General features: G+C 41.0%; 1 protein-coding gene and 1 long non-coding RNA gene across 2 annotated transcripts; one reads left to right on the top strand and one right to left on the bottom strand.

Moving 5' to 3' along the window:
* Positions 1–280: 280 nt before the first annotated feature.
* On the bottom strand, positions 281–1,478 carry LOC125412649 (uncharacterized). The gene is made up of 3 exons (XR_015000896.2): positions 1,375–1,478; positions 1,093–1,265; positions 281–760 (listed from the first exon to the last, which is right to left on the bottom strand). It is a non-coding gene; the product is annotated as an uncharacterized LOC125412649 (long non-coding RNA).
* A 12,443-nt stretch (positions 1,479–13,921) lies between these two features.
* Positions 13,922–23,782, top strand: LOC125412552 (cytochrome P450 4A14). The gene is made up of 12 exons (XM_087904721.1): positions 13,922–14,153; positions 15,168–15,300; positions 16,177–16,221; positions 16,676–16,803; positions 17,643–17,767; positions 18,105–18,259; positions 18,654–18,760; positions 18,842–19,032; positions 20,319–20,452; positions 21,246–21,310; positions 21,431–21,507; positions 22,997–23,782. The coding sequence occupies exons 1-12, from the start codon at positions 13,959–13,961 to the stop codon at positions 23,163–23,165; spliced, it is 1,524 nt and encodes a 507-aa protein (XP_087760847.1). The 5' UTR covers positions 13,922–13,958; the 3' UTR covers positions 23,166–23,782.
* The last annotated feature ends 1,840 nt before the right edge of the window (positions 23,783–25,622 follow it).

The raw sequence follows: 25,622 nt of genomic DNA on the forward strand, positions 1-25,622 counted from the left end.
TGAACATTCTGAGTACGACAATTTGGGCTCATGTTCTTGCCCAACTCTCTCCTTGGTCAGGTACTGAATAACCAGTCTGACCTCTCCTGCAGTTTCTCAGAACCGGCCTGCTATAGCCTAGAAAAGTGGTAGGTTAGGAAAGAGGTCCTGGTTACACACAGTGGCTTCCAGAGAAGCCCATTCTAAGAAACAGAACATGGTATAGCAGGTAAATCTGTCCATGGCATCACAGATCCTGATCCTCGAGCAGTTTGACTATGGAAACATGGCAAACACTGTGTATGACACTGGGAACTTTATTGTCCACAAAGTGGAGAAACTTGTGTAGAGGACAGTCAGGTAGAGAGGGACTATGCAGGAGAGATGTAGACAAACTGACCAGGTAACAGTCATGTAAAGACTATGCCAGACTTCACAATGATGTTCAAGCCCTGAGTTTGGAGCCCATGAATGTTCCTCATAATTCAAAAGGGCTTAGTCTGTTGGACTGAGAAATATATTAAGCTGGTAAAATTGTTTTGGATTTTTTTTAGTGGGCTTGATGATGTCACAAAAATCTTTGCAAAAAGGAAAGAAATTAGAAGACAGTATTTTGGAGGATGCTGGCTTTAAAGCAGGGTGACAGTCCAGTGACATGGAATGGTAGTTTATACTGAAAGGGGGAGGAGACGGACTCTCCAGAGAACTCTCCAGAAGGTTGGTCTTATCAACAACTGGTTTCCTTTCAGTGACACCCATTTCAGACTTCTGAGATCCAGAACTGTAAGATAATGACATTCAGTTATTTCAGACCACCAAGGTTGTGATAGTTGGTTATTGGTGTAACGAAGAATCATGTAGGAAAAATAAGACAACAGAAAGGTAAAAGGCAGGAGAGGAGGCTGGAGGACAGAGAAGACTAGGTATCAGATGCGGGTAATAAGAGACAGAAAACAAATAGGGAATCTAGAAGAAGAGGGGTGGAGGCCAGGAGGCATGGGAGCAAAGAGGTGAGGAAAGATGAGCAGACAGAGAGCCAGATGGTGACAGGAACAGATGACATGAAGAGGGGATGTCAGGCAGCATGCTCATCGAGTCTGTCCTTGTCCCTACCAGAATCAGTGGATCTTCTTGAGATGCAGGTAGATCCCATTATGGATTTCAACACAGGTCGTATTAAGGGGATGGGCACCCTGGTGCGATCTGGCAGCAGCTCAAAGCGGAGTACGGTCAGGGCCACAACCACCTTCAGCTCATTCATAGCAAATTGTTTTCCAATGCAATTTCTGGGTCAGAAAGGGACAATAAAACTCAATGACTTCTGACCTGAGCAGAGAGGCCCCTGAAATAGCCCAGAACAGCATTCAGGGGCTATCTTCACAGATCCAGTCTAACCTCTGTCATTACAGGTCATGCCCACTTCTTCCCCAGGCTGTGGCTCTCCTGACTTTTGATTCAGCCTCTGTGTATTTCAAGGCTACTTTGACCTTAGTTCTTTTACGGTTATGAAGTCTGTTAGGCCAGTATTCTAAGCATTAGAGCTCAAACTAGTGAATTATTTATAAAGTTAATCATTGCTTAGTTTATTCCATCCAGGTGGATCTCAGTCATGGCTTCCAAGGAGAGGAGTCAGATTTTAGTAGCAAAATTTCTAAGGAGGATTGTTTTGGGGATCTTCAATCGGCTGCTCCATCTGGTTCCTACTTAGTGTACCTCTGTCTCCTTAATCAGCATCTGTAGCCATCTAACTGTATTTCAGAAATGTCTCTTGTTCCTGCTTCAGTTTTCTCTCCTGGATTTCCCTGGTCTCCCTGACTCCACCCCCACAATGATTCTTTGTACCTCCATCAGATGCCTAGCTGCAGCCATACCCTTGACTGGCTGGTGCCTTCATCTCTTTTCTGCCCATCTAACTTAATTCAGATCAAGTTTTTGATGTCCTTGAAAATGACCTATTCCCAAAGGTCAGGAATGAGCAGCTGGCTCCCATTTCTTAACTGACTGTCCCTGTCCTTCTGGGGCACCCATGGCACCATCAGTGCTGTAGTCAAGAAGATGCCTCCTTCAGGGCATGGGCTGACGTCAGGCACATGGAACATTTTTAAACCTGCACATTGAATGAGTGAAAGAATGGAGGAAGAATATATTTTGACCACAGATATATTTTCTTTGTGGAATACAGCTTTGAGTTGGAGGCAAGGATAGTGTAGTATCATTTATTCCCATGTTTTTATCTATAATAGCACCTAACACACAGCAGTGTCTTAATAATTTACTTTTGATTCAAAATAATCATTTTTACTTGGTTCTAAAATGTAATTGATTTGAATTTATGGAATAAAAATGGGGTTAAATACAATAGAATTTTTTTTAAAAAAAAAACTTCTGAGCAAAGCAATGTGTGTGGGCCTGTACATGAATCTCAGAACTTGGGAAGTTGAGGCCGAGGGATTATGAACGCGAGGCAAGCCTGAGACTGTCTCAGAGAATGCCAACAACAGCATGCTTCATTCCAACTTAAGCTGAGTTACCCAAAACTCTGCTGTCTTCTAGTGTCAGTGACACAGTTTGCTGAATTAACAGGGGAACGTTCAATCCTGAATTGTACCAGATACTAGACAGCCTGTGTCTTGAAGAACAACTGGCTTGAGGAATTCATGAAGTATGGGCTCAGAAAAACCTGCTTCTGCACAATCCTTTAAATCCAACAGTGAGTTTGGTCCCACAGGAGCCTTGAGGATTTTCCTAGAAGCCCCTGGAAAGCCTTCAATAGCCATGTCAAGAGGATTTTATATTTCACTCATCATGAGCCTTAGTAAATGTGTATATACAACAGAGCATTTTCACAAAAAATATTTATTCTCCTCCTCTTTAACTCTTATTGTCTGTAGTAACTCTAAGTAATATACATTATCTGTCAAAATTTGGCCTTGGGCAATTACAAGAGGTATGTACACATTGGCACTGATTCTTCAATTGTGCTGAGAGATTGCACAGGTGGAGTCCATGCACTTGGAGTGAACCTTTTCTTACAAGACCCAGTGTGCCTAGGCAGTGGTGGTGCATGCCTTTAATCCCAGCACTCGGGAGGCAGAGACAGATGGGTCTCTGTGAGTTCGAGGCCAGCCTGGTCTACAAGAGCTAGTTCCAGGACAGGAACCAAAAGCTATGAAGAAACCCTGTCTCGAAAATCCCCCCCCAAAAAAAAAAATAAGGAAGGAAGGAAGGAAGGAAGGAAGGAAGGAAGGAAGGAAGGAAGAAAGAAAGAAAGAAAGAAAGAAAGAAAGAAAGAAAGAAAGAAAGAAAGAAAGACACAGTATAATACCTCAAGTATCTGATCTGACTGGACAGTTGTCCATGACTGACACCCGAACAAACTTATCTCTTGCCTCAGTGAATCTAGAATTAGATAAGTGCCCAGGAAGGATAGTGGACCTGACTGAGGTGTGTAAAAAGGTATGGCACATAAGAGCACTGAAACTTGAAAAGCTGGACGCCAGAATTTACAATCATAGGGAAAAAATCAACCTACAGTCCAGCCCCTAATATATGAGAGCATGTGTAAGGTTGTGGCATTCACTGACATAGAAATCTGGCCAATGGGAGGAGCAATGGGTCAAGGTCTTCACAGTGTCTCCTGCAATGCTATCCTTCTTTTGTGCACAGACACATCCCCAAGAAGCTTTTCCCCCATACCCACCAATATAATATACCTGGAGATGTCATGTATGCATGAGGCGAAAAACATCAAGGTATGCTGGAAATATCCCCACAGTATACATCAATATACACAGGATGTCTCACCTTGCTCCTCCTGAGAAGGGCAGGAATGAATGGCTATGTCAGGGAGAATCTGGTGCAAACCTGGAAGGGCCAAACACCTGCAGGGACATGACACCTTTGTCAGGACAGGCAGAAGTTAAACTGCTGCTTTCAACCCACGGGGGGACAAGATGATAGAGGTGGGGACAACAGGTTTTGGTCTGGAGGGATCTCCCCCTGCCCACCTGTGGAGCCTCCTACCTCTGGGTTTGTGGTGTAGGAGTTCCTTCTGTTTATGTGTTGCTTTCATTGGTTGAATAAAGAAACTGCCTTGGCCTTTTGATAGGGCAGAACTTAGGTAGGCAGAGTAGACAGAGCTGAATGCTGGGAGGAAGAAGGGCAGAGAGAGAGAGAGCCGCCATGGAGATGCTAGGTCAGACATGCCAAATCTTTCCCGGTAAGCCACAGGAAAGATGGCTCCTGGTGATATACAGATTATTAGAAATGGGTTAAATCAAGATGAGAGAGTTAGCCAATAGGAGGCTAGAGCTAATGGGCCAAGCAGTGATCTAATTAATACAGTTTCTGTGTGGTTATTTCAGGTGTAAGTAGCTGGGCGGCTGGGACAAAAAGCAGGTCCTCTCTTCTACAGCAGGCTTGGCCACACCTTCGGGTTGTGGTGGAGTACATAAATGGAGAGTGTGACTGAGATACCTGTGGAGCAGAAAGGAATAGGGGAGATGGTGGGTTATACCCAGGATGTGAACCTTGGTTCCTGAGGCAGTAGAGAACATGCCTGCACAAAAGGTCTTGCTAATAAACATCATCACTATGGGTAGATGTGGGTGACTTGAGTTCTCCTGAGTAAATTGTGAGCATGTGGATCATGGAGGAGATTTGAGGGAAAAAAGGGGGAAGGGAGTGGAGTGGAAAAAAGTGTATAGCTCAATAAAAACAATAAAAACTGCAAAAAAAGTCCCAACGTGTTCCCCCAGTTGTTTTAGTCTGGTTTTTCAGATGAGTTAATGCGTTTCAGAAAAGGGTTACAGATCATCACCGAAGTAGTACCTAGCAAAGTAGAATTTATTATTGAGTTTATTTTGCTCTAAGGTTTTCTCTGCTCCCCTCCCTGCCCCTCACCTCCTGTTCAACCCTCTCTCAATTTACTCAGGAGTTCTTGTCTTTTTCTACTTCCCATATAGATTAGATCCACGTATGTATCTCTTAGGATCCTCATTGTTGTCTAGGTTCTCTGGGATTGTGATTTTGTGGGCTGGTTTTCTTTGCTTTATATTTAAGAACTACTTATAAGTGATATGAGTACATGTGATAATTGTCTTTCTGGGTCTGGGTTACTTTGTTAAAAATGGTGTTTTCTAGCTCCATTCATTTTCCTGCAAAATTCAAGACGTCATTATTTTTTTTTCTGCTGTGTAGTACTTTATTGTGTAAATGTACCACATTTTTTAAAATCCATTCTTTGGTTTATGGGCATTTAGGTTGTTTCCCAGTTCTGACTATGACAAACAATGCTGCTATGAACATAGTTGAGCACATGTCCTTGTGGCACGATTGAGCATCCTTTAGATATATACCCTAAAGTGGTATTGATGGAGCTTCAGGAAGGTTGTTTCCTAATTTTCTGAGAAATTGCCACACTGACATTCAAAGGGGTTGTACTAGCTTGCATTCCCACCAGCAATGCAGAAGTGTTCCCTTTACCCCACAACCTCTCAAGCATAAGTTGTCATCAGTGTTTTTGATCTTGGCCATTCTTACAGGTATAAGATGGAATCTCAGAGTTGTTTTGATTTGCATTTCTCTGATGACTAAGGATGTTGAACATTTCCTAAAGTGTCTTTCAGCAATTTTAGATTCTTCTGTTGAGAGTTCTCTGTTTAGGTCTGTACTCCAGTTTTTTTATTGGATTATATGATCTTTTGGTGTTCAATTTTTGAGATCTTTGTATATTTTGGAGATCAGACCTCTGTCTGATGTGGGGTTAGTGAAGATCTTTTCCCATTCTGTAGGCTGTTATTTAGCCTTGTTGACCATGTCCTTTGCTTTACAGAAGCTTCAGTTTCAGGAGGTCCCATTTTTAATTGTTTTTCTCAGTGTCTGTGCTGCTAGGATTATATTTAGGAAATGGTCTCCTGTGCCAATGTGTTCAAGTGTACTTCCCACTTTTTCTTCTGTGAGGTTCAGTGTGGCTGGCTTTATATTGAGATCTTTGATCCATTTGGACCTGAGTTTTGTGCATGGGGATAGATATGGATCTATTTTCATTCTTCTACAGGTTGATAATTCAGTTATGCCAACACCATTTGTTGAAGATGTTTTCTTTTTTCCATTGTATATTTTTAGCTCCTTTGTGGAAAATCAGGTGTTCATAGGTTTGTGGGTTAATATCCGGGTCTTCAATTCGATTCCATAGGTCAACGTCTCTATTTTGATGCCAATACCAAGCTGTTTTCATTACTGTAGTTCTGTAATAGTTTGAAGTCAGGGATGGTAATGCCTCTGGAAGTTCCTTTATTGTATAAGATTGTTTTGGCTATCCTGAGTTTTTGGTTTTCCATATAAAGTTGATTATTGTTCTCTCAAGTTCTGTGAAGAATTTTGTTGGGATTGCATTGAATTTATAGATTGCCATTGGTAGCACTGCCATTTTTACTATGTTAATCCTACCCATCCAAGAGCATGGGAGATGCTTCCATTTTCTGGTGTCCTCTTCAATTTCTTACTTCAAAGCCTTAATGTTCTTGTCAAATAGATCTTTCACTTCCTTGGTTAGTGTAACCCCAAGATACTTTATGCTATTTGTGGCTATCATGAAAGGTGAAGTTTCTCTGATTTTCCTCTCTGCTTCTCTATCCTTTGTGTATAGAAGAGCTACTGATTTTCTTTGAGTTCATCTTGTATCCTGCCACATCACTGAAGGTATTTATCAGCTGTAGGAGTTCTTTGGAAGAGTTTTTGGGGTCAGTGATGTACATAATCATATTATCTGCAAATAACGAAAGTTTGACTTCTTCCTTTCCAATTTGAATCCCCTTGATCTCCTTATGTTGTCTTATTGCTATTGCTAGAACTTCAAGCACTATGTTGAAGAGATATGGTGAGAGTGGACAGCCTTGTTTGGTTCCCGATTTTAGTGGAATGACTTTGAGTTTCTCTACATTTAATTTAATATTAGCTGTTGGTTTGCTGTATATTGCTTTTATTATATTAACATATGATCCTTGAATCCCTAACCTCTCCAAGACCTTTATCATAAAGGGGTGTTGAATTTTGTCAAATGCTTTTTTTCATTTTTTTAAATTTATTTATTTATTTGTTTATAAAAATTTCCACTGCCTCCCCTCCTCCCCATACCCTCCCATTCCCCCCATTTCCTCTCCTCCCCCCCACTCCCTCTCCTCCTCCCTTTGCAGTCCTAAGAGCAGTCAGGGTTTCCTGCCCTGTGGGAAGTTCAAGTTCCTCCCCTCTCCCTCCAGGTCTCACCAAGGCCAGCTGGCCTGGGACTGAATGAGCATGTGATCAAATAGGAGTCTCTGAATGTGGCTGGCATGGGGGCTGACTGAGAAACCATTGACAAAGGCACTGGGTCTTGTTTTGTCTGCATGTACTGGCATTTTGGGATCCTAGTCTGTTTGTCAAATGCTTTTTCAGCATCTAATGAAATGATCTTATGATTTTTTTCCTTCAGTTTATTTATATGATGGATTACATTGATAGATTTTCATATGTTGAACCAGCCCTGCATCTCTGGGATGAAGCCTACTTGATCATAATGGATTATTTTTTGATGTGTTCTTGGTTTGGTTTGCCAGTATTTTATTGAGAATTTTTGCATTGATATTCATGAGCGAAATTGATCTGTAATTCTCTTTCTTGATTGAGTCTTTGTGTGGTTTTGCTATCAGGGTAACTGTAGCTTCATAAAAAGAGTTTGGCAAAGACTCTTCTGATTCTATTATGTGACACACCTTAAGGAGTATAGGTATCAGCTCTTCTTGGAATTTCTGGTAAAACTCTGCATTAAAACCATCTGGTCCTGGGCTCTTTTTGGTTGGGAGGTTTTTTATGGCAGCTTCTATTTCCTCACGACATATAGGTCAATTTAAATTGTTCACCTGGTCTTGATTTAATTGTGGTATATGGTATTTATCTAAAAACAAGTCCATTTCTTTTACATTTTCCAACTTTGTGGCATATAGGCCTTTGTAGTAAGACCTAATGATTCTCTGAATTTCCTCAGTATCTGTTGTTATGTCCCCTTTTTCATTTCTGATCTTGTTAATTTGCACGTTCTCTCTCTTCCTTTTGATTAGTTTGGATAGGGGCTTGTCAATCTTGTTGATTTTCTCAAAGAACCAGCTCTTTGTTTCATTGATTCTTTGAGTTGTTTTCTGTGTTTCTATTTTGTTGATTTCAGCCCTCAGTTTGATTATTTCCAGTCTTCTACTCCTCCTGGGTGAGTCTGCTTCTTTTCTTTCTAGATATTTCAGCTGTGCTGTTAAGTCTCTAATGTGAGCTTTCTCCATTTTCTTTATGTGAGCACTTAGTGCTATGAACTTTCCTCTTAGCACTGCTTTCATAGTGTCCCATAGGTTTGGGTATGTTGTGTCTTTATTTTCGTTAAATTCAAGGAAAACTTTAATTTCTTTCTTTATTTCTTCCCTGACCCAGGGGTGGTTCAGTAGTTGACTGTTCAGTTTTCATGAGTTTGTAGGCTTTCTGTGGGTAGAATTGTTGTTAAATTCTAATTTTAGTCCATGGTGATCCGATATGACACAGGTGGTTACTGAAATTTTTTTTTGTATCTGTGAAGGTTTGCTTTGTTACCAAGTATGTGATCAATTTTCAAGAAGGTTTCATGAGGTGCTGAGAAGAAGGTATATTCTTTCCTATTTGAGTGGAATGTTCTATATATGTCTGTTAAGTCCATTTGATTCATTACTTTCATTAATCCTCTTATTTCTCCGTTAGGTTTCTGTCTGGTTGACCTGTCCATTGGTGAGAGAGGAGTGTTGAAGTCTCCTACTATTAGTGTGTGGATTTTGATAATGTTTCTAATAATGTTTCTTTTACATATGTGGGTGCTTTTATATTAGGTGCGTAGATATTCAGGATTGAGACTTCATCCTGATGAATTGTTCCTTTTATGAGTATAAAGTGTCTATCTCCATCTCTTCTGATTGATTTTAGTTTGAAGTCAATTGTGTTAGATATTAGAATAGCCACACCCATTTGTTTCTTAGGTCTGTTTGATCGATAAACCTTTTCCCAACCCTTTACTCTGAGTAAATGTCTGTCTTTGTGGTTGAGGTGTGTTTCTTGTAAGCAGCAGAATATTGGATTCTGCTTTTGCATCTATTCTCTTAACCTGTGCCTTTTTATAGGTGAATTGAGTCCATTGATATTAAGTGATATTAATGATCAGTGGTTGTTAACTCTGGCTATTTTTTCTAGTAGTAATGTTTGTGTGTTTCCCTTCTTTGAGTTGTGCTGGTGGAGAGTTGTCAGATGCTTGTATTATTATGGGTGTTGTTGGCTTTCTTGGTTTGTGATTTTCCTTCTAGTATTTACTGTAAGGCTGGGTTTGTGGCTACATATTGTTTAAATCTGTTTTTGTCTTGGAATATCTTGTTTTCTCCATCGATGGTGAATGCAAGCTTTGTTGGATATAGTAGTCTGGGCTTGCATCCATGGTCTCTTAGTTTCTGCAGCACATCTATCTAAGACCTTCTGGCTTTCATGGTTTCCATTGAGAAGTCAGGTGTAATTCTGATAGGTTTACCATTATATGTTACCTGACCTTTTTCCTTTGCCACTCTTAATATTCTTTCCTTATGTTTTGGGTTTTGATTATTATATGGCCAGGAAATTTTTTTTGATCCAATCTATTTGGTGTTCTGTATGCTTCTTGTGCCTTCATGGGAATATCCTTCTTTAAGTTGGGAAAGTTTTCTTCTATAATATGGTTAAATATATTTTCTGGGCCTTTGAGCTGTGATTCTTCTTTTTCTTCTACCCCTGTTATTCTTAGGTTTGGTCTTTTCATGGTGGCCCAGATTTCCTGGATGTTTTGTGTTAAGAATTTGTTGGATTTGTTTTATTCTTTAATCAATGAATTTATTTCCTCTATAGTATCTTCAGTGTCTGAGATTCTTTTTTCTATCTCTTGTATTCTGTTGGTAATACTTGTCTCTGTAATTCCTGTTGGTTTACCCAGATTTTTCATATCCAGTCTTCCCTCAATTTGTGTTTCTTCATTACTTCCATTTCATTTTTCAAGTCTTGAACTGTTTCACTTACCTGTTTTATTGCTTTTTCTTGTTTTTCTTGGTATCTTTGAGAGATTTATTCATTTTCTCTACCTTTTTGTTGGTCGTCTCCTTTTCTTCATGGCAGTTTTTCATGTCCTGTTTATCGTCCTCTATTATTTTCATAATGTTCCGTTTAAAGTCAATTTCTTCTATTTCTTCTGGAGTAGGGTGTTCAATTCTTGCTGCATAATCCCTGGATTCTAGTGATGTCATGTTGCCTTTCAAGTTGTTGGAGGAATTCTTGCATCAGTGTCTGCCCATGTCTTCCTTCAAATGCAGCCAGGATAGTCTTGGCATCTTGGTCCAATCTTTGCTGTGACTGACTCTCTGGGTGGATCTCCTCAGTGCAGGAGAAAGAACTGTTCCAGTCTGGATGGGACTCCACAGCACAGAAACAGGGACACCTGGTAGCCCAAGGACCCCACAGACAAAAGTGCGAACTTGCAGGGAAGGCAGAGTCGAGTGGAACACAGAAGACCTTGCAACAGAAGCTGAAGGTGCCCTGGCACTCCCTTGCAGGCCTGCATAGCCACCAGAAACTCACCCCTCTGTGTTGATAGCCTTATATCTTATTAATTCTTAAACACAGCTTGTGTTAACACAGGAGATTAGTGGCAATTGCTTTTGGGGTTTTGTTTATTTGTTATTTCATTTTGGGACAATGGACATTATACTTGCTATTCAATAAATATTTGTAGCACAAAAAAAACCATTCAATTCATACCAGTGAATTTTTAAATAGTGTGGCTAGATGGAGTTTTTTTAATTGAAAGCTTTACTTCATTAATGCAACTGTGATTATAGAATACTAAAATTTCCAGAAATAAAAATTTTAAATTGGTTGAACAAAAAAAGAAGAAGAAGAAGAAGAAGAAGAAGAAGAAGAAGAAGAAGAAGAAGAAGAAGAAGAAGAAGAAGAAGAAGAAGAAGAACTGTTCCTGGGCCAAGGACCTTGCAGACAATAGGTCAGGCTTGTGGAAGGCAGGGTCATGTGTAACAAAGAAGGCCCTGCAGCAGGAGCTGAGGGGGTTTTGTGGTTCCTTCCCAGACTATCCGCCCTGGGATGGCACACACTCACCGGTCTGAATGGAACTCCTCAGCACAAAAATAGGGACACCTGGTATTCCAAGGACACTGCAGACAAAAGGGCAAACTTGGGGGGGAGGGCAGAGTTGAGTGGAACACAGAAGACCCTGCAGTCCCTGATACTTTTAACAAGATTCTTTTGGAGGATTGTTGAGGGATGAAGCAGGGTAACTCCCTTGTAGCAGTGCCCTGAATGTAATACCTATTCGCTCCATGTTCATTATTACCATAACATCGAAGGGAGCAGGCAAAAGCAGCTTGTGCTAAGCACTGCCATCTTGACTTCAGACTTCATTTTATCTGTAGGGTGACACAAAATTCAGGTTCTCAGGCCTTAGGGGAGCTGAGAACTTTTCAATGACTGATCCACCTTTAGACAATATAAATAGTCTGTTATGCCCCCTTAATTTCCTAAAGTATTATGGCTGTTCCTAGCAACAAAGAAAAAAATGAATCTGATTGGACTGAAAAGCTTACATCTGTGTCAGTTGATAATGATGGAATACATAGGCATAGTCCTAGTCTTTGACTCTTGATTGGTAAAATTATACCTGTAACTTGGCACAGTTGAGTTTATATTTTTATGCTTTTAAATCCCCCTTCTGCCCCTCTCAGGGTTGCCAGGCAAAGCAAGACTCCTGAGTCCTTGTCCTGTAGCCCTGTCAATCAGTGAGCCCACTTATGTGTGATTTATTAAAGTCTTTGAAACCCATAAGTGTTTCTCTCCCTTCCTCATGGCACACAACAGAGAGAGAGAATGTGAGCGAAACTATAAAGAACTCTGATTTAGAAAGGGAAGCAGTCACAAACTGAAATTCAGCAGTAGCCTTGGATGCCAAAGCTCTTTCCACCACAGTCTCCCAGTCTTTGAATGATCCAAGTAGGAAAGGAGTAAAGGTACTGGACGACCCATTCAGTGGGATGGGATCATAATGTTTTGGCTAAATGTCCACATCATACCTTGGTCTTTCAATCATTCACTTCTTCAACAAATATTTGAAGTTGTAAAATGACCACAAACCGGGGTAAATGTTCAGACAAATGGAATGTGCATAGTTGCATGTTCCCTCTGACTTTGGTTTTGATAGGAGCTCAGGAGTTTAGAAAGAAAGAAAATGTATGGGTTTATGTAATACATGTTATGTTACAGGAAAAGACAAAGTAGAAGTGTGCTCAAGAAAACATTTTGGATAGATGATGAACCAGGTTAGGGCAAACACATATTCCAGGAAGAGTAAATAAGCTGGATTCTTAGAAACTCCTGTTGAAATAAAACTGTGTATGACTCTACAGATTCTGAAAATTTGAGTTCATTTAGGGAAGATAATCATGATCAAAGCAAGTATGATGACCTCAAAGAAGGGATGATATCCATCCCTTGTCTTCTTTTTTTTAACTTTTGACATTTTAAAATTTATTTTTTATTTAATATTTTGGTACAATATATTTTGATCATATTATTTCTCTCCGTCACCTCTTTCCTTTTACCCATCCAACTTGACATTAATGGCTAGGCTCACAATCCAAGCATCCCTTCTCTGCTTAAGTATAATATCCATAAATTTTTTTGGAAACCATCCCAGCACTGTACAGTTTGGGTTACTAATTCTTCAAGATTACATTTTTATAATTTTGCTTTATTAATCCTGGATGGGTATTTAATGTTTTTCAGACAACCATAACATGTATCATTGCATTGATTTTTTTTAGAATTAATGCAAACTGAGATCAAGAAATATGTCTTGACATATGTGATGGCAATGGGCATATTAAGTATTTGGGAAAGCATTATTATCTTACCTAGTAGGGTACTAAGGCACAGAAAGACTATAGCAGGCTACATGTGTGGTGAGGCTAACCTGGGGTTGAGCCCTACTAAATGCAGCTGCAATGATCCACCCATTGACACATTCATCCCAGATCATAACTGGAGAAGGGTCTGGATAAGCCCTAAGTAAAATGTAAGAAACAGCTGGATTTGGGGTCCAGCTGCAAGGATCACTATGTGTAGAAACTCTCTGCAACTATGTAGGAAGCCACCTGGAGGCACAGGTGGTCCTGCAGTTTGGAGGTATACAAGTCCATACCTGGCTTAGCCACGTGGGGCTGAGCACCCTTGCCTGCACCCTTGCTTGCACATGCTCAGACCAGCAGAATGGCATTAACCAATCAGGACAGCGTTCAAGCCTCTCCACCGTTTAAAAGCAGCTGCCTCTGGGCTCTACTTCCTCTCTCTAAGCTTTCTCTTGTCCCTGCTCTATCTTCCCTTCCCCCAATTTTCCTCAATCAAATGCTCCGAATAAAGACGTGACCAGGGAAGGAATTCTCGTTTTTAGTGGCGTTCATTCCTGCTGGTCAGGATGCGCGTCGCACAACTACTTTCGTCTAAACACACCAATTTAATCCTTGTCATTATTTTCATCTTGTACAAGCAGCTAACCCTATTAAATATTTGGGAAGTTAGAATAGGAATCTCTGAATATCAAGGCTAATTATGTCTATTCCATAACACATCAACTAGGATGGTACATAACATATATTAGGTGCTCAATAAGTATTTGTAAGCAGTAGAGAGACAGGAACGTTTGTGCTTAAATAGCAATGACCCTGGTCAGTTGCTAAGGCTCTGTTTTCACTGTTTCCCAACGCTGTTTCATATTAATAAACTTTGGAACCTGAGGTCAATACCTGTCTGTCTTCTCCATTATCCCTCCCCAAAGTAGGCGGATCAACTTTCTCATCACTTAAATGTGGGTGTTCCAAAGGTTCAGTGCCGCCAGTGATCAGAAGCCACTAACCATGGGTTTCTCTATATTTAGCCCCACCAGAAGCTTGGATGGTGTTTCTGGGTTCTTCCAAGTGGTCTTCCTGCTCAGCCTATGTCTGGTGCTTTTCAAGGCAGTCCAGTTCTACTTAAGAAGGCAGTGGCTGCTCAAGACCCTCCAGAAGTTCCCATCCACTCCTTCCCATTGGCTTTGGGGGAACCACCAGAAGGTAGGAAGAAGGGAGAGAGTGGAAGGACAAGAAAAGCTGGCACTCTGATAGTTTAGTTTCAGTCCATGGGGCAGTTTGCTGTGTGATGAGCAGGTGGTTTCTGAAAGAAGAATATTCATCTCACTTCTAAGAGTGAGCTTGCCTTAACCATGAGGAGCACACACCCTTTTAAGAAGATGTGTGTTGTCAATAGACTCAGGATGTCCAAGGGCTTGGGAAACAGCCTGTTCTTATGGAGTGGGTGAGTGATGTCGGGTACAGAGAACAACTATCTAGGTTTGTTAAGACTGACAGAGCTTCTATAAATGATGATTTGGAGCCATGTCATGTATCAGTTTCCTCCGAGATTAAAACTGTCCATTTTGAAGAGAAACTTGTGATTACAACACAGGATGTTGTAAAGAGATGTAAAACATCTCATTCAGAAAAGGAAGCCCCTAAGTTACTGGAAGTTCTGTGAGGAGGTGAACTATCCCATCCTGCAGTAGAAGTCCTTAAGTCCAGGGAGCAAGCAACTCAAAGGCTTCAAAAAGTCCCTGAAACTGGCTGGATTCACTAGTCTCCTCCATCCCCAAGTGTGTATAAGCAGTAAGGATGGCTGACTGCTACTAGCAGTCAGTAGAGTACAGTTTGGTAAGGGGCTGTATGAAGAGGTCCTCAGTGAGGATTACACACGGGTCACATTTAGAATAGAGAAATTTAGAGCTCCTACAGAATGTTGAGTCTCTTATCCCCATAACTTCTTTACAGATCAATAGCTCCATAATTTCTTTACAGATCATTAGCTCCATCTAACAAGACTTCAGGATCTGGCCAGGGAAATTCTTGACACAGCAAGTGCCTGGATGAAACAAAAGACAGATTGTCAAACTGACTCAAAATTCTGCCTTTTTTTCTGAACATTTCAGAGTTTATGTCCCTGTGATAGTCCTGACTCTCCCCTATCAAACAAAATACCAGATATCAAAGAATAATTTCATTAATTTATGTTTTTCCTGGTATCTGCTCCAAAAGGATAAGGATCTCCAGCAGATTCTTACCTGGGTAGAGAAATTCCCAAGTGCCTGCTTACAGTGGCTCTCGGGGAGTCGTGTACGAGTCTTGCTTTATGACCCCGACTATGTGAAGGTGATACTGGGGCGATCAGGTAAGAGTCCAATAGCTTCCTTGCAGCTGCAGCATGTCTACCACCCAACGTTCATACCCAAAGTCTGTGGCATTTTAGAAAAGTGTCATTCAGCCATCGATGTCTAACTGCTATCTACTACCGTTCTCCCTGTGCAGAGACCAACATATGACTAACAATACTTACTACATAGTTCTCAACACTTAATATAGCTGCACAAGGCTTAATATTGTTTTTCTTATTTTTTTCTTTTAAAACAAATTGAGTCAATGTGTTTTACAAATTTCCTTGTAGGTGAAGAACAAATTATACATCTAGAGACCTGGATTCAAAATCTCTAATTGCTTACTTACCTGGGTCATAGGATAATGAGCCAGAGCCGATTATAGAAAAAACTAAAGTCTTTTGGTTAGTGTTTAGTTTTGAGAGGTGTTTGGTTTTGTTTTTTAACCATCATAGTGACAGAGACATTCAGCTGCTGGTGCAATGAAGTCTGTCTTACGAAACCCAGATAACTGGCAAGACAGAGATAGAAAGGAATGGGAAGCAGAGAGTGGTGATAAGGATAAACTGTCAGCTGAAATCCGCCAAGAACTGACAGCGTGGTTGCTAAAATGGCTCAGCTGGTCACGGGGTTTGCTGCAGCCGCCTGAAGATCTGAGTCTGAGCCCTGAAACCCACACTGAAAGTGAAAAGAATGAACCAACTCCAGAGTTGTCTTCTTAACACCAGACAGACACTGTAGCACGTGCATGCACACATGCACACACACACACACACACACACACACACATACAAAATAAGTTTAAAATTCTGAAAAACTAAAAAATTCATAAAAACTTGCACTTTGAACATTATCTTGTTTATCTGGTCTGCAATATCTATATTACTTTTCAGATCCAAAGGCTTCCGGTATTTACCAATTAGTTGTTCCCTGGATTGGTAAGTATATTAAAATAAATAATGTGTTTTCCTGACTGCTCCTGGGCTAATGGAGAACAATAGGTGCCTGGCCACAAGTCCCATGATCCATCCCTAAATAAGGCTTTATTTCTCTTCTTCTAGTCAGTCCTTAGTCCTTACTACTGCTGGTGTAAGTGCTCACGATATCCAGTTTCTGAGACATCACTTCTTCAGACATTCATGGCCAGACATTTATAAAAGCCCGCTGATCTGATACCAACACGTTTTCATCCTTTATCTCACTTCTTTCTTAGTCACAGAAGATTTATTAGACAAACTTGGAGTCTCACTTTCCATGTTTTTGTCTAAGAAATCCCACCATTACTGGAATTTCCTTTCCTTATTTCATCCCAATGAATCTGACCAAATGATCCCAGGGGTACCCTTGATTCCACTTCTACTGGACACATTCACATACCAGTCTCCGACCCAGGCTACGGTTTGCTTCTGTTGAATGGGAAGAAGTGGTTCCAGCACCGGCGGATGTTGACTCCAGCCTTCCATTATGATATCCTCAAACCCTATGTCAGAATCATGGCGGACTCCGTCAATACAATGCTAGTGAGTTGCTCCGGTTCATCTCATTTCTTCACACCCACTCACAACACACTCACGATGACCGCACTCTCAGACAAATTTCAGACTTTCGCATAGACTAATAACTCATGCTATAAAGTAAGTGTTCCACAAAAACATAAATCGGAGCACTTCCATTTATCAGAGTGGCTAACACTCTTCAGAGAGCACTGTGGTAAGAACATGACCACGTATTTACCACTGAGGATAAAACACCATGCAACAGGGACTCTTTGTCTCTGGCTGGACTGGACAGTGGCTGTTTCAAGATGTTATAAGACAAGAATGTCTTGGACCAACTGCTTCTGCATAATCTTGAGAGACCCACAAAAAAGAGGACACAAGGTCCACATCCTGACATTCATCTCTAACCTATCATCACTTTTATTAGGCCTGATTTCTGTTCTCACCATGTTTAGCAAACTTTTCATAAGTGAAATGGATATAAAACCACCCAAGAGACATGTTCATTAGGACCAAAACTTCTTTTTCTACACACAATGACTATATTAGTACTTCCACTAATTTTTCAAGTCTAATTCACTCTCAGAAACAGAAGGGGCCTTTTTTGTAAACTAAAAGATTATATTTGCTTTTTAAAAATCAAACAATAACTGGACACCATGAGAGGGCATATTGTTTTGTTAAAAGGTTTGGAAGAAGTAGGCATCAGACTACAAACATTCGCTTCATGCCTTTAATTTGCTACAGACATATGATCTTGATGTTGAGGTACTACAGAATGATTATGTGTAGAGAAACTGAAAAATCTTAATCTGAACACAGGTCTCCTAAAGAAAACAAATGTTTCTTTGTCACCACAGGACAAATGGGAGAAGCTCATCGAACAGGACCACCCTATGGAGGTCTTTCACTACATCTCCATGATGACGCTGGATACTGTTATGAAGTGTGCTTTCAGTTACCAGGGCAGTGTCCAGTTGGACGAGTGAGTGAAGTCTGCATTGTAGTCTTTGGTCTTACCAATCTGTTGTGGCTTAGTAAGAGGTTTGTGGTAATGAAGACAGTTGCCTCTATAGAAAGCAAGATTCTCACCTCGGCCTAGGCCAACCTCTAATTTCAATCCAACCCCAAGAAGACACAGTAGAACCCTAGCTAATGTAGATGCTCATTTTCTAAATGCTCAAGGATTCAAATACCTATAAGACACAAGTGATGTGTGTCTTGGTGTTGTGTGTCCCACAGTTGAAAGTGTGTCTGCAGAGCCCACTCTATTTTTGGTTCAGACAATCCCATAACCAGTACATTGTATCTTCTATCATCAGAAATTCCAGGTCTTACACTAAGGCTGTTGAGGATCTGAACAATCTGACTTTCCATCGAATAAGGAGTGTTTTTTATTGGAATAACACCATCTACAAGATGTCGTCTGATGGCCGTTTGTTCCACCATGCCTGCCAGCTTGCTCATGAGCACACAGGTCTGCCTTTCCACGCCTTTCTTCCTTTATCAGACTCATTGCAAAGATATGATGATACATCTCAGACAGAGTGAGTTTACCAGAAGCCTCTGTGGAACTCATGTTAGTTACTACTAAGATATAATTTTGGGAGCTGGAATTACAAGCATTCCCAGTTTCATTACATTGCATTGGTTACATTTCAGGAGTTCCATCCAACAGCCTTTAACATGGCTCTGTGGCCCAGAATATTGATTGGGGTCTTGTAGGATATGAGACTGTGCAGCCTTCAATCATGACCAAACTCCCATATGCACATGTATCCTGGGCTCTCTAGGACATGCAGATTGGGCTCAGGGATCCTGTGAGTTACAGAAGCTCTGAGATCTATCTGATAAATGCTGTCATGGGGTAGATGGAGTGATCAAGATGAGGAAAGCTCAGCTGCAGAACGAGGAAGAGCTGGAGAAAGTCAAAAAGAAGAGGCGCTTGGATTTCTTGGACATTCTCTTGCTTTCCAAAGTGAGTGGAGTTCAGTGATGAGGTTTTGTCCAGAAACACAGATTAGATACGAATGCTGCTCTTACCTGTGCTTTTCCTCAGATGCAGGATGGGAAGAGCTTGTCTGATGAGGACGTGCGTGCAGAGGTGGATACATTCATGTTTGAGGGCCATGACACTACAGCCAGTGGAATATCCTGGATTTTTTATGCTCTGGCCACACACCCTGAGCACCAACAGAGATGCAGAGAGGAGGTTCAAAGTGTCTTGGGTGATGGAACTTCTGTCACCTGGTGAGAAAAACTTAAGATGAAAGAGACTCCTGCCTTCTTAAGAGAGAGAACTTTTCTAGATTGGTTTTTTTTCTTTATTCTTCTTTCACATAATACACCCTGACCACTGCCTCTCCCCCTTCCCTACTTCCTGTCTCTTCCACACCTCTTCCCTTTCCCTTTCCCCTAGACCCACTGATTTTCAATTTGTTTTCAGAAAAGAGCAGGCCTCCAAGTGATATCAAGCAAACACTGCATAACAAGTAAGACTAGACATTAACCCTCATTTCAAGGCTGCTGCAGACAACCCTGTAGGAGGAAAAGGCCTCAAGAGTAGGCAAAAAAGTCAGAGATAATCCTACTTTCACTGTTAGGCATCCAACAAAATTCCTAAGCTAAACAATCACATCATGTATGCAGAGGGTCTAGTTCAGACCCATGCTGGCTCCGTGGTTGCTGCTTCAGTCTCTGTGAACCCTTATGAGCCCTGATTAGTAGATTCTGTGGAATGTATTCTTGTGGGGTCCTCAACCTATCTGTCTCCTATAATCCTTTTTTCCTCTCTTCTTCAGGCTTCACCTAATATTTGGCTATGGGTCTTTGTTTCTGTTCCCATCAGCTTCTGGAGGAAGCCTCTCTGGTGATGATTAGGTGAAACACAGATTCACAACAATAGCAGAATATCATCAGGAATAATTTCATTCACTTTTTTGTTGTTGTTCAGTCATGTTTGGTTCTATCCTAGGTCTCTGATCCATCCAGCTTCCTAATTCTGACTGTCTTGACAGTGTTGGGCATGAGCTCTCTATAGATGTGTGGGCGTCAAGTTAGACAAACCATTTGTAGGTCACCCTCACAAGCTCGGGGCCACCATTGTTCCAGTGTATCTTGATGGCAAGACACATTGTGGGTCATAGGTTTTGTGGCTGTATTGGTGTCCCAGTCCCACCATTGGGAGACTTGCCTGGCTACAGAAGATGGCTGATTCAAGCCCTATATCTCTCCTCTGTCCCTTCCTTTCCACCTGATCCTGCCTGTTCCCATCCCCACCTGTCCCCACTCCACCCACAAAATCTCTTCTATTTCCCCTTCCCAGGGAGATTCATATTCCACCCTAGACCTCTCCTCTTTATCTAACTTCTCTGGGTCTGTGGATTGTAGTGTGGTTATCCTTTACTTAACAGCCAGTATCTCTTACAAGGGAGTACATACCATGTGTGTCTTTCTGGGTCTGGGATGCTTGCTCAGGATGATATTTTTCTAGTACCCCAGTTCTGTGTGACTTTTCAGGGTGGTTTTTATTTCAGGGACCACCTGGACCAGATGCCCTACACCACCATGTGCATCAAGGAGGCCATGAGGCTCTACCCACCTGTACCAAATGTGAGTCGAGAACTCAACACACCTGTCACCTTCCCTGATGGACGCTCCTTACCCAAAGGTAACAAGAACCAGTTTCCTATGTCCTAATTGTGCTTTGTTGCCTCAATAAATTGGATCCTTATTTTGAAGTTTAGATGAGGTCAAAAAATTGAGAGTGAGGAAGTCTTCTGGAAGATATGCCACCCCCTAGTTAAATATCATTCTCAGCGTTGAAATTGCAGTCACTTGAGATATTCAGGGTTGAAAAAGAATGACTCAAGTCTTTTGGCAATACAGTTTTCCTCATGAGTAAAAGCAAATGAGAAAGATAATGGAATCCTACATGTTGGTGCAATATCTCCCAGTTTCTCGGGAAATTTTGAGTTGATGAAGGATAGGAGGCAGTGATAAGTTCTGGGCTCCTTGTCTCCTCAGGAAAACATGAATTAGTGAACTGATCATTGGGTATGACTCCACCTCTGCCACATCCTAATAGTGTAGACATTAGAAAAGACAATGAGCCTCATGCAGAATTTAGTATTTCATATGAAAAATTAATATAAATCAGCACCTTTAGGAACAGTGGGGAGGGACTCGTGAGTGTTCTGTGAGCTAATGTATGTTCTTCAATGGTTCATGTAAGACATTTGATGAGTGGGTGTTGATGCTCCCATACTTCACTGCTCTCTGACATCACCGGATTCATGGTTCTCTAAGGCATGCTTTGATAAGCTCCCTATTGCCCAAAGGATCATCAGCTCTAAGTGATGACTCCTTAAGCACATGCCAGTCTCCTATTGGATGTGAGTCTAGAGCCCCATTTCTTTGGCTTAATTATGTTTCACTCCACGTCTTCTCTGTTCCCCTCACAGGTATCACAGTCGCAATCAGCATTTATGGCCTTCACCATAACCCACGGTTTTGGCCAAACCCTAAGGTATGAAGGTCCTGAGAACAAAGAAAAGCCACTCAATTGCAAGTTTAGACATTCTGTCTCCTTTTACGTTGGAAATGGACTTGACTTTGGTTTGTCCTGGTCCCTGTGCTCTCTCTGCAGGTGTTTGACCCCTCTAGATTTGCACCAGATTCTTCTAGGCACAGCTACGCTTTCCTGCCCTTCTCAGGAGGAGCAAGGTGATGGGAAAGGGTTGGAAAGAAGGGGAGTCACTGGCACATATTAATATTTTCTATCTGATAGCTTATGTTTCATTGGTCTACTTTTTAGGTATTATTGGTATGTGTGGAAAGATAGTGTCAGGTATATGTGTGCCAAAAAAAGAAAGATGACAATTCAGTATGCCATAGAGGGTATTAATCCACTGCCCGGTGGTCACTGAAATATTTATAAGAAAAAGTATATTTTGGTATTTTCATAAATGCTGAACTTCATATTTCAGAATTAAATTCCTTATGCAAGCTAAACCAAGAATTTTAGTTTTCAATGATATTAAAGAAAGAATTTTCTTTCCCAAAATTCCTATTAAAGCCCAATAGGTTTTCTTTTAATTCAACAGTTGGATGCTTCTATGAATCCCTGAAATATATGTACCTTTAAACATCTATGTAATAAATATATATTAAGTACTAAAGGTGATATATAGAAAATTATAGAAAATTTATGGGCATTTCTATTAAAGTAATATATATAAGAGTTCACAGCTCATTGTATGATGGACATCAGAGGCTATCATGTCACATTTTTGGCTTCTACCCTCAAAAAATTTTTACCACATAGACAAATGTTTGCAACTTTTATTTCCCAATTTGAAAAGTTATGTATATGGGAAGGGACATCAGTCACAGCAGATACAGAGCTAGTTAGCTCTTAGCTTGTCCCTTGCACCTGATAGTGAGGGTAATGAGGGGCATCTCTAGCAACTTCAGCAGTGTGCTCTGAAATAGGAAGTGAGGCTAGAGACTCAGCAATCCTGCGTTAAGTGTGGTTATGGCTGGGGCATCTGGATGTTGTTCTACCTGATGGAGTGTATAGTAAGAAGTGTGTGGACAAAAAAGACAGCAAAAAATGTAAATAATGTATTTTCTGGGGTCAGATCAGATGGCTGTGAATAATGGCAGTCTGAGAGGGATGAGGGATCAGAGCCCAACAACTGAGCAGGAGGAAGATGGAGGAACAATGAGATGCATTCACCAGAAGTTTCTACCACTGATAATTGACTCCCGTTATAGGTTCAATTCAGTTTTTATGCATAGATGATAATCCCCAGTATGGTGACTTATCCATCCTCATCTTATACCTATTAGGGGTGTTCACAGTGGAGATCCAAAATCTTTGAGGAGAGAATTTGATAACCTAATGACTACCTCATTAAATAATTCATGTGCTTGCACTCGATGTCCCACAATACTGGCACTGTTCAAATGACATTTCTCACAACCAAGAGCAGGTCTAGTGTTAGAGGTAGCCCTAGAGGAGTGAAAATTTGTCATAGAACAGAAATCTATAACGAAGAGAAGGGATACTGGTGGTTGTGTGAACTCAAAGCAAGGGAACGATTTAGGTGTGTGACCTATATGGAAAATGATTAGGCTGGTACCGTGAAGGGGACCCTAATGCCCAACATGTCTGAGGACACATCTCACTTTATGTCTCTGCTTGGTTCAGAAACTGCATTGGGAAGCAGTTTGCTATGAATGAGATGAAGGTGGCCGTGGCCCTGACCCTACTCCGCTTTGAGCTGCTGCCAGATCCCACGAGGATCCCGGTCCCCCTGTTCAGACTTGTGTTGAAGTCCAAGGATGGGATCCACCTGCGTCTCAAGAAGCTAAGATGAATCTGGAGAAGAAAAGGACAACTCTGGGGGCCTGCTGTCCTCAGGGCCTTCTACTTGTCACCTGCTTTCGTCCCAGGCTTATCTGTACTTCTGTTTTCTTTCTGACACCTGTCCCTCTTCTGTCTGTGATGTCTCCTGTCATCCCATCTTCCTGCTCTTTCTCGAACTCTACCTAGACTCTTCCCCAGTTGTTTGTGTTCCTGTCTGCCACATGGTTATATCTCTGACTGGCCACATAACCCATGAACACCTGCCTGTCCTCAGTTTGCCCTTAATAGCCATCACCCTGAAAGAAGAAATATTTTAAATGGAGACACTTATGCCTTTCCATTTAGCTCTCAGACTCTTGAGACAGTGGACATCATGAATTAAAATGTCCTTAGGAATCACATGCTGGGAGAAAATTAACATTAAAGGTCTGCATCACCTAGAAGAGGAACTTGATTCACAAGCAGAGACTCTCCATATTATTTCTACTTGTCTCATGTTGAAGTTAATGGGTGCAGATTCAGGGCTTTTGTTTCAATGTTTTATGAAATAATAATACTGTTACAGAGAAATGAATAGTTTTTCCTACTTTGATCCAAACTGAAAATAAATCCATTTTACTTCATCTACTTCTGTTTCCTATTTTTGTTTCAGATGCAGGCATGAACCTAAGTGTCCCAAAGGGGCTTTGGCAAGCCAGCCATCAGGGAATCTTGTTACTGTCTGGTCCCTACTGTTAGGGTGTGGTAGAATTCTCAGCTCTTGAGGGGTTTTCTTTGCTTTGTGACCCTTTGAGTTGGCTGTTTATATATCAGACTGATGATTTGGTAAAGCTAAGGAGTTTTCTGATTTTAACCTGACCTTATTTGCTTAGAGTACCTAGTTATTCAATTCAGAGATTTGAAGAATTCCTGCTAAACTCACATGAGCTGGACCCGGATTCTTTGGTGATAACAGCACTAACTATAAGGAAAAGTGTTTGTCATCTCTGCGCCGCACACATAAGTATCCAAGTTCATAAAACACTACTGCATCTGACTGTACAGTATGACTATAGCGCCTACAGTATGACTACAACATGCTGACTCTCACACAGTGACTTCAATACCACACTCTCACCAGTGACAGGTCATCCTGACAAAAGCTAAACTAAAGTTCTGGAGCTAATTGATGTCATAAGCCAAACAGACCTAACAGATATTTTCAGAGCATTTCACCCAAACACAAAAGAATAGACCCTTTTCTCAACACCTCATGGAACGTTCTTCAAAACTGATCAAATATTTGGACAAGTCTCAACGGATACAATAAAACTCGAAACATCCTATCTGATCGCCATGGATTAAGGCTGGATATCAAGAACAGAAAACTAAAAACTCATGGAAACTGAACATTGCATTACTGGATGAAAAGTGGACCAAGACAGAAATCAAGAAGGAACATAAAAACCTTCTATAATTGAATGAAAATAAAAAGAGCATATTCAAATACGTGGAACATAATGAAGTTAGTTGTAAGAAGCAAATTCATACCACTGAGTGCCTAGATTTCCTCAGTATCTGTAGTCATGTCTTTCTTTTCATCTCTAACTTTGTTAACGTGGATCTTTCCCCTCCACTTTTAGCTAATTTGGCTATTGGTTTTCTTAAAGGATCAACTCTTTGTTTTCTGTTATTGTTTGTTTGTTTCTATTTTACTGACTTCAGTCCTGAGTTTGATTATTTCTTGCATCTACTCTTTTTAGATTTTATTTTTCTTTTTGTTCCAGAGCTTTCGTGTATGCTATTAAATTACTAATATGAGATCTCTCCAATATTGGCACTTTTTCTTGAAATTCATAAATCTTTCAGCCCCCCTCCAATCATATTACTCAATTTAGCTAGGAAACAACTTTGATAGATCATGGGGTGAATTTCCCATATAAAGGGGCCTATCAGTTAGACTGTAAGGATTCGGAGAGCCTCTCTGCAATTTACTACATGTAACTTAGATTTAAGTCCTTGAAATCTAGAGATTATTATACACAAAATACTAAAAACATGCAAAAGAACATGGAGGGAGACGGCGTCAGGATGCTCGTTTTCTTTAGCCTGTCTATGTCATAGCAACCACAAAGTAAAATAAATAACAACAGCAACTAAAACAAAATGAAGGGCATCTGGGGAGTAAAATGAAAGCCAGAAGAGTGTGGAGCAAAGGAATCTGGGGGTGAGGGGGTGTTTGCGTGCGTGTGTGGGAGGGAGGGAGGGAGGGAGAGAGAGAGAGAGAGAGAGAGAGAGCATTCTCTCAGTGGAAAGAGACCTGAAAATACAAATTGAGCAAGCATCAAGATCACAAAACGTGCATCTGTCTCCAGCCTCCCACACAAGCAAGCCGATCCCATCTCAGCTACCACAGCTGTCCCTTCTGGCAACAGCCTGTCCAGCGCCTGGCACCCTATCATTTGGGTCCTGACTGGAATCTGTGCTT

This window comes from Myodes glareolus, chromosome 3 (assembly GCF_982192425.1).
Source record: "Myodes glareolus chromosome 3, mMyoGla1.1, whole genome shotgun sequence".
Classification (NCBI taxonomy): domain Eukaryota; kingdom Metazoa; phylum Chordata; class Mammalia; order Rodentia; family Cricetidae; genus Myodes; species Myodes glareolus.

Coding starts and splice junctions, on each gene's coding strand:
- LOC125412552 (XM_087904721.1), top strand. CDS start 13,959: ATGGGTTTCTCTATATTTAGCCCCACCAGAAGCTTGGATGGTGTTTCT. Junction 19,033..20,318: donor GATGGAACTTCTGTCACCTG/GTGAGAAAAACT, acceptor TTTTTATTTCAG/GGACCACCTGGACCAGATGC. Junction 21,508..22,996: donor CCCTTCTCAGGAGGAGCAAG/GTGATGGGAAAG, acceptor TGCTTGGTTCAG/AAACTGCATTGGGAAGCAGT.